General features: G+C 39.7%; 1 protein-coding gene across 3 annotated transcripts in view; it reads left to right on the top strand.

Moving 5' to 3' along the window:
* Positions 1-835: 835 nt before the first annotated feature.
* cngk (cyclic nucleotide-gated potassium channel) overlaps positions 836-9,748 on the top strand; it is a 28,601-nt gene continuing 19,688 nt past the window's right edge. Inside the window, exons 1-3 of one of the 3 annotated variants that reach the window (XM_021617527.3) lie at positions 836-1,082; positions 1,212-1,398; positions 9,457-9,736. In XM_021617527.3, the coding sequence (XP_021473202.3) occupies positions 1,237-1,398; positions 9,457-9,736 (442 nt within the window). In that variant the 5' untranslated portion in view covers positions 836-1,082; positions 1,212-1,236. The other 2 variants (XM_090188908.1, XM_021617526.3) reach the window with 2 other exon arrangements.

Raw genomic sequence — 9,748 nt, 5'->3', positions numbered from 1 at the left:
TTACTGGAGAGGGGATGTGTGAGGAGAGTAGGCTACTCAAACACAGGCAATTCTGCCTAAGGTGGGCAGCCTCCTATAATTCCTACTTGTAATCGGTGCATTTACAACCGGAAAAGTAATTGGAACAGAGTTCTGCCATCTTTGGGCACAACGGCTACAGAATTTCACATCAACCCCTGCTCGTTATGGTACACTCTGGCCAAGTATAGGGAAATACCTTAGTTGATCTCAATGCTTTGTGGTGTTTAAGTTGTTGTCTGGTGGTATGTCTTGCTCCTTGTGGGAATTAATTAGTCATTAGAATCCAAAACATTTTATAGAGATGAGAATGTTACTTGCTTTGATGGAACAATAACAAAATAAATAGTTGTCCTTGCCTGTTTCATCAATCAAGTTTTATCATTGATTTACTTGTCTTATTGAGAGAGATATCAAATCTTTAGAAATGGAATCAATGTGGATCAAATGTGATGTGCTCTATGCCTGGATAATTTACATTACAACGTACACAAATGTCATTGTGTGCATTAGGTTATTTTATTTCATGTTTAGATGTCATCTCCATCAGACTGCAAAATGAGGAAAAACCCAATACATTTGTAACTAGGATTTATTCTGAACTTTTTAAATAGAAACACGTATTTGTGATGTTAGCTTCTACAATAAAGTATTTTAATAAAAAAAATCCTGTTCCTCCGAAATGTTACAGGCATGGCAATGCATTTTGATTTTATAATTTATTTTCATTGGTTTGGTTTCAGATGAATCAATGTTTAAAGCTTCACATGCAGTAATTCAAGTTGGTGTGTATCTGGTGTGTATAATTTGAAAAGCTCCTGTCACAGCCATCCTGCACGGTGCACTTGCACATTTCAAAAAGCCTTAGTCGCGCGCTCAAACGACTGTTAGGAATAGCGAGGAGAGCATCGCCAACGGATTTTTTTCGGAAACACGGATTCCGTAACATCTCATAGCTAGCTCGCTAACGTTAGCTACATTTACCCTATTTTTTTCAGAGAAACATTGAAGAAACTGTAGTTATATAGAAGATACAAACGAAAATGTCTTGAATTCAACATCTGGTACGTTTTTATGATGAAGATAGCTAACTAGTTTTCTTTAACTAATGTAATCTAACTAAATTAGCTAACTAGCTAACGTTAGTAAAAACAGATGGATAAATCTTGTTTTTTTCTGGCGGATTTTTACAGATACCATACCAACATTCCCTTGACAATGGGGTTCGAGGAAATGTACAATATCAAGGAGGAATGCCCGACAACTGTTTTGAAAAAAAATGAGGTCAACATAATTTCTCCGAAACAGAACATTGTACGAATATGGAATTTATTCATCGCCCTAACATCGTTGGTGGCTGTGACAGTGTCTTTATTTGAGGTAGGCAAACGTTAGCTATGTTCTTCCTTGTGAAATATTTATGTAGCTATGTTGTCAGTATGCAGCACCTCTGTCACTCCAATATGGTATCCTTCCGCGCGACAGGACACATTTAGAGTGAGTAAGGATTTCAGATCAGTCCAGTGTACGGGGTAGTGCTGCGGCTGACCCCCTTAAATACTTCCACCTCCTTAATTTTTACAGTTTATCCCAGAGAGTATTTGCTTAGTAAGAGCTTTATGTTAAGAGTGTACAAACGCACAAGTATGCCCGCATGGAGCAGCTTCTCCATCAGGGTGCTCTGCTGCCCCCCCCCCCCCCCTTGGCGATACTCGGCGGCGCTGAGGGGTTGTCTGTGTGACTTGTCTGTTCACTGTTCCCTTGGAAACTCACATCTCAGCTGTATTATACCAAGGGTTTGTGTGTAGCTGTGTGTACTATAGTTCTGTTGCACTACTTTACAGGACAGACAGTAACTCCTTTTCAGATATATACACTGCGGCATTGCACAGTGTGTAGCTGGATTTACTATGTTTTTTCTGTTGCTCTACTTTACAGTACAGACTTAACTATAGTAGTTTCCATTGAGAACTCACATTACAGCTCTATTACACTTCTGTTTTTCACACATTGTGTAGCTGGGTTGGTGCGCAATAGTTTTTCTGTTACACTACTTTACAGTACATACAGTGACTATGCTAGCTAGTTTCACTTGGAAACTCACAGCTCATATCTATTACACTGTTTCAGTGTATATCTGGGTTAGCTGTTATTATCTGATCCTGCTGGTCATCTATGAGAGGACTTGCCACCCCTCAGAGACTGGTTCTTCTCTAGGGTTCTTCTTAGGTTCAAGCCTTTCTAGGGAGTTGTTTTCTATCCACCATGCTTCTTTTTCTGCATTGCTTGCTGTTTGGGGTTTTAGGCTGAATTTCTGTACAGCACTTCGTGACATCGGCTGATGTAAAAATGACTATAAATACATTGATTGATTGAGCTATAGTTCTCTTACACTACTTTACAGTACAGACAGTAACTATCCTAGTTTCCTTTAGAAACTCACATAACCGCTAGATGACACTACTGGTAAATGCAGTGTGTAGCTGGGGTTGCCATATGTTTCTGTTATACTGCAGGGTATACACTACACTTTTCTTCACACAGAGAGAAATGTCAATTTCCAGTATTGCGTTTCGACGTTGAGAAATGCAAGGTGTCCCTGCCCACAGGCAGTGGACTGTGTCTAAGAAAGGTGACAGTCGGCAGTCATCCTGGGGTGCTTGTCGCTGGCATTGGCAGCTTCTCATGGGCCCAAAGGCCAAACTGAGAGCGGCAAGTGGAGTCCAAATCAAATCAAATTTTATTTGTCACATACACATGGTTACTGAGTCCCCATGGGTATTGAACACAGTAATGGAAGGCTACAAACTCTAATTCTGATGCCGGCCACGGCTATAGTTCTGGTGCCTTTTAATGTCTCAGGGTCTTCTGGTGTTGAAGCCCTCACTTCTGTAGTGAATAAGAGTTCAAAGCTCACGCTGAGGTTGGCTTCGTTCTGTAGTTGTTATCTGAACCATTCTGACATCGGACCGTCGTTCTCACATCCTCGGAACAGGAGGTTACATTTTCGTCAAGGCTTTATATAGTGGAGCGAGAAGAGTGTGTCTGAAAAGTTTTATAACCCATGTCTCTTCACAGGGGCAGGCCACTGATTGAGCAGAGCCCTAACCTTATGAAAACCCAAATCTCTCATTTGGAAGCTAAAATTACATTGCATCTCTTCACCAATAATTTTATATTCAAACATTTAAATTGAACAACAATTACATGTGACTCCGATAACTACAATGTGCAGACTTTCCGCTGTAGAGTTTATGGGGTGAACACATTGCGGAGTGTCATGGCTCCTTCTACCAATGCGTCATATCAAATTTGGTGGGGAATATTCTGTACCTGGTTGTGAGAGTCATATGTGCAAACATTCTGACGGTTTTCACAGTTACTGCTCAATGTGGGCCGAGCGGCATCCACATTGAGAGTGTATCTAGCTGCCATCTTGGCATGCCATGACGACGGCCAAGAGGGAGCCATGGGTGGCTAACCATTGCTCTCCAAATGTATAAAGGGAAATCAACGTCTCTGTCCAGCAATGGCCTGCTCGGGCCCCTCATTCTTGCCGAAGATCCTGTCTGATAGACATGTGAACCGGCCCTTACATTTGTCCGCATATGCCTTTCTGCTGTTGGTGAGCTGGGTGTTTTTCCCCAAGTGTGCTGTGCCCGGTCAGGGCCCCATTACACAGACCCAGGCAATACAGCAGTCTGATTGGCTTTTCGTTTGCTATCGATACAGAGACTCACATTGGATTGTGGAAACTATTACTACAGCATATCGGCTGGCCAACGGACTCTGACCTCTTCTGTAGGGGCGCATTCTACTAAAGGATTAGCTACATCATGGGCCCTGCTCCGAGGAGTTCCTCTCAGTAACATTTGCGCCTTGGCCAGTTGGGCATCGTCTAGCACCTTTTCTAGGTACTATCTAGTCAATGTTGCCCCTGCCAATGAGGTGGGGATGGCTGTGCTGGTTGTTGCCTCCGCTTCACTGATTGGGGACGGAGGGACACTGCAACTATGACTGCCCTGAGCTCAGCTCTACGGGACTTTGCTCTCTGTCTGACCCTTACCTAGTTCACAAATGAATCTGGTATTGTGATACCATATTGGCGTGATCCAATATAGTGCTACATAACGAAGGTTACGTATGTAACCACGGTTATGTGCACTATTGGATCAATCCAATCCTCTTTGTCTGTGATCTACGTAAAAAGACACGAGGTGGATGTAGTGCGGTGGCAGCTATTTAAGGGGGTCAGCCTCAGCACTACCCAGTACATGGGACTAATCTGAAATCCTTACTTGGAATGTATCCTGCCGCACGGAACGATACCATATTGGAGTGATCCAATAGGCAGCATAACTGTGGGTATATACGTATCCTTCATTTAAGTCTACCACAGTACGAGTCATAATAAAAACCTAGTGGTCAAACACGAAAGTGGTTCCAATCGTTTTTCGACCATTCATTTTATCCATAGTGGATTTTTAGAAACACTTCGCATAAGTGCTCTGTTTTGTGTAGGCTTACCCAGGCGTGAAGTTTTGATAAGCGTGTAAATCTCTCTCGGACAAGGTGACTTTTATTATCAATATAATTGCCTGTATTTACCCACCCAAAAAATTTAATTCTAATTAGCTGCTAATGTGGCTATCATACAGAACTACAAATGCCTGTCTCAAGCTTCACGTCACTGACCAGTGCCATGAAGATCAGGATGAGACTGCCAAATCGAGGCAAAGGTAAGAATATCTGGATTAACTATCTAATGTTAGCTACATTTTGTAATTATTAAATTGGTTCAAGTTGTTTAAATTGACAATTCTGTTAACTGTCTTGGGCAATTTTTTAATTGAAAATGCCTGTTATCTAGCTAGCTAGCTCATGGTTAGCAACATTAGCTTGGCTAGATGGCTACATAAACCGTCTATTTTTCCAGCCATTTAAATGCATGAGAAATTAATAAAAACAAGTTTAGCTTTCTTTGGCTTTTATAAACCAACATTCTAGCTTGCTAGTTATCTAGCTAGCTAACTTATATGGTGAAGCTAGGGCTAGGCATTCTTGATCATTCTTGATAATGTTTGATATATATAACGCATGCTCCACTCTCAAGTTGAACTTGTTGACTGATTCCATGGCGGCGGCTGTTAAGAAGAAGGGAGCAGCTGCGAACCAGAAGACTGCAGCCATGGCAGCACTGGTCCACACCTGCCCTGTCTGTCAGGTGAGTAGTATTGGTTGGTACTGTATGTGCCTTTAGGTTCCTCTCCATGTGTAGGCTATTGTACTGGCCTGTGTGGTACAATCTTTCATATGTGTAGTAGTTTGTTCCATCGTATTGTTTAGTTTGTCATTTTTGTCTACTTTGAATTCAAATCTAAGCCATAGATTATTTACTTCCTCCATTTTGTACTTGACCTTTATAGATGCAGACCAGAAGATATTCAAGCAGCACTTTGAGAGTAAGTAACATTCTTTCATCGTTCACACACAGTAGACATTGTAAACCACCATGTTGTCAACAAAATGCTGTCCTCAATGCTTAAGTTGCATTGTCTATGGCTCAATTTGTGGAAATGCTGTGATCAATCATACTTTTTAATGTTGTGACTCACAGACACACGATGACCACGATTTGAATGATGCAACAGACGGACTAACGTCAAGGGACACGCCTGGACCCCGAGCATGACTGGACATGGGCTGGATATTTGTGACATCGACCTAAAAGGGGTGCAGAAAGCACACCAGCACCCTATTTTATTTTGGATTCCATGACCAACCATCTCTAGCTGCCTCTTATTCCACACTATGCCTCTTATGCCCTATGGTCCCTTAACTTCGGACACTATAAACCTCTATAAACCTACCCTACCTTCACCCATTTTGCCTATGCTGCTTCCTTCACTTGTTCTTCTTCTGATTTGATAACATCTAGACTCACTAACAATTTTAAGTGTTGCGGGATACTGTTTTTGCTACCTTTTTCTCACCCGTGTAACGATGTCCTGCTTATTCTGGGGTTCAGACTGAATGCAGTGGTAACTGTGCTGCTTAGAATTGACAGCAGCAACATGGACCTGTTAAATTGACCAGAAGGGTGTTGATATAGCTGAGTTTAGGCATGGCTTCCTTGTTTTCAGTCTGTTAAATGTGTTCCTCATTCTGCTGGAGTTGACCTAGTATTTTATATAAAACATACCTCACGCAACCAGTTTTTCCATTTGTAACTCGCCCACCAAAAACACAATATGCTGTTTTACATGTTGTGTTATTTGTTCTCGTCTAATTCCTAAACTGGAAAAGCAGAAGAATCTGCGCTATTGAATAGTAATAACAGTTCATATGGTGCTCATCAATGTCACAGGTTTGTGGTATTGTTTAATAAATCATTGAATGAATACTTAAATTCAGATGTTTATATGTTATGTCTAAAAGTCATATGTATGCATTGTTTACTATTTATATTTCTTTAAAACAATGTAATTGTTGGAGTACAGGTGTTTGACTTTATTGATGGGTGACTAAGTGCATTCCTGTCAAATAAATATGCTTAATTTATTCATGATTTTGGATACATTCTGCAATGAGTTAATCTGGCTTTGAATCTGCAACAGAACATGTCAACAAGTTAGTTAGTTCTGAATTGCTTTAATACAGTGGTGTGTTCTGACACCATGAATTGAAATAGATTTCACCTGGTTCATATAGTTGCCAGAAATTATAAGGGATTAAATAACGACCTCCACCGGCTAAAGGAGAAGAGGATCTGGTAAAATAAGGGTGTCGCTAATATCATGTAGGTAGGTAGCAAGCTAGCTATATAGCTTCTTTGCAGAAAACTTACCTAGTATTCATGGCACATTTATACATATGTGTCTACCACAGTACGAGACAAGACCAAATGCCTAAAAAAAATATGGGACTGTACATTAGTGTTCAACAAATATTTCATTTTTGCCCTTCTTACATCAACTGATATCTCAAAGTGCTGTACAGAATACCCAGCCTAAAACCCCCAACAGCAAGCAATGCAATTTCAACGATTTTACTGAGTTACAGTTCATATAAGGGGCAGATCCATGGGTGGTCCTCGGAGGGCATAGGCCCACCCACTTGGGAGTCAGGCCCAGCCAATTCGTTTTTCCCCACAAAAGGGCCATATGACAGACATAAATACTCTTTAGTGTCATTAGCTGGCTGGATGTCTGGTCTCAGACGATCCCGCAGGTGAAGAAGCCGCATGTGGAGGTCCTGGGCTGGAGTGGTTACACGTGGTCTGCGGTTGTGAGGCCAGTTGGACTTATCATGTCAAATTCTCTAAAATGACGTTGGAAGCGGCTTATGATAGAGAAATTAACATTCAGTTAACTGGCAACATGTCTGGTGGACATTCCTGCAGTCGGCATGCCAATTGCACGATCCCTCAAAACTTGAGATTTCTGTGACATAGTGTTGTGTAACAAAATTGCACATTTTAGAGTGGCCTTTTATTGTCCCCAGAACAAAGTGCACCTGTGTAATGATCATGCTGTTTAATCAGCTTATTGATATTCCACTCCTATCAGGTGGATGGACTATCTTGGCAATGAAGAAATGCTCACTAACGAATGTAAACAAATGTGTGCACAAAATTTGAGAGAAATATGCTTTTTGTGCGTATGGAAAATGTCTATGATCTTTTATTTCAGCTCATGAGACATGGGACCAACACTTTACATGTTGTGTTGTGTTTATATTTTTGTTCAGTGTATATATATATATATATATATATATATACGGTAATATATACGGTAAGTCACCTTGTCCGAGAGAGATTTACACAGTTATCAAAACCTACACGAAACACTTTCTAAAATCCACAAAGGACAAAATGAATGGTGAAAAAACTATTGGAACTATTTCCGTGTTTGACCGTTAGGTTTTATGGGTATTTTATGACCCGTCCACTGTGGGGCTCAATATTACCTTGCTTTTAATGTGTGTAGCTAGCTAGAATAACGGTAGCTAGAATAACGGTAGCTAGTGATCAGGGCAAGTGCTGTGCTACAACACTACAAAGTCAAGATTTAAAGGGGAAATCTGCAGTTGCTACATCTATTTTTGGGCTTATAAATGAATGATATGTACCCATTGATTCTTGAGGACTATAACTTATGCCTCATTATCTTACTTTAACTGTCGTAACCCATCAGAACCCAAAATAGGCTATAGCTTGTTTTTTTCTCTATTTGTAAACAAAGTACCCTGTGTGGCCTCATCATGGTTAAAACTAGAATTTTGTTGTCATGGATCGTCAGTCCTTGCATTCATAGCGCTGTCTATGAATTTGAGAGTGGTTAAATTTCTCCAGCAAAATATCAATTTAATTCTTATCAAAACATTATTAGACATGTATATAATATTATAAAGAAGTACTGATATTTTAGCACAATTACAGTAAATTAGCATATTCTGTGAAACCAAAATATATTTTTCCCTTAAATAATCATCTGCAACTTTTCTTTTCAAAGGACAACCCACACTAGTACTAAAAAGCTGATTTACGATCATTTGAGTATAGTATAATTTCGTTTTTAGAAATGTTAAGTAAATATAATTGTTATTTATGTGGTAAAAACGACTGCTATTTAAAGGGCCGGTACACCCAGTATTTTAATATACGTAATTTTATCGACAAAAGTGATCCATCCATTCATCCTGAGAGACAATGACAAAAAATACGGTTTTGTTTTCTTTATTTACTTACCTCACATCCAGCATTAGCATCGCTACTAGAGAATCAATAGGTGTGTTAGGGCTTATGGTAGGATACCTAAAGTCTCTTTAAATCAAATGTTATAGCAAACCAAATACCATAATAAATTGTACATGTAGAATATTGGAGAATATAATAGGAATTCTATAATATTTCCTGTAAAATAACATTTATTTCTGAGAATACACACCAATACAGCACTATGTGTACATATAGATGGGTAGCTGGTTTCTGTATTACAGTTCTACCAAGTATTCATTCCAGTGAAATAGTTTTATGAGCTGTTTTGAATGCAACTAAGCATATATGTAAGGTAATATTGATTGTAATTTTTTTTTTTTTTTTAATGCACTGTATATAATTTCTATACTTTTATATATCATATAAGGCCGTTTTTTGCACTAGATTGCAGGAAATGGCATTTATAAGTGTTCAAAGGAGGGTGCCTCCCCACAGCCGTACTCAGAAGCACCACCTTGTTAAAACATCCATTGGCGGATTTTTATATGCGCTAAAATAAGATTATTTTGGTTTTGTACACAGCCATATGATATGTGGTATAGAAAAGTACAATCTTAGGCGAATGCATGGGGAGCTATATCTCTGCAGATGATCTGCCTATCTGGTCAAAATCACTGAGACAGGTCCCCCTCCAGTTAACCTTTTTGTTTTGTTTTTAGCTGTTCTTCAACTCCGCTATCCCTGTCGTTGTCGGGATAAGATACTGCCTGGATGTCATCTTCCTGTTGAACATCATCTCACGCTTTTACATTGGATATGAAAGTAATGGTGTAGTCATAATTGATTCTAAACCAGTGCAGAGAAAATATCTCCGAACATGGTTTATCATGGACCTGTTGGCTGTTCTTCCCTTTGAGACTCTGAGATATGCCTCGCCTGAATTGCATTTTATGCATATCAATCGATGTCTAAGAGTCTTACGGCTGTTTGACATAATATGTAAGTTTCTTG

The sequence above is a fragment of the Oncorhynchus mykiss genome, chromosome 10 (genome assembly GCF_057628025.1).
Source record: "Oncorhynchus mykiss isolate SJ-2025 chromosome 10, ASM5762802v1, whole genome shotgun sequence".
Lineage (NCBI taxonomy): Eukaryota > Metazoa > Chordata > Actinopteri > Salmoniformes > Salmonidae > Oncorhynchus > Oncorhynchus mykiss.
This window is presented reverse-complemented; position numbering and strand designations above follow the sequence as displayed.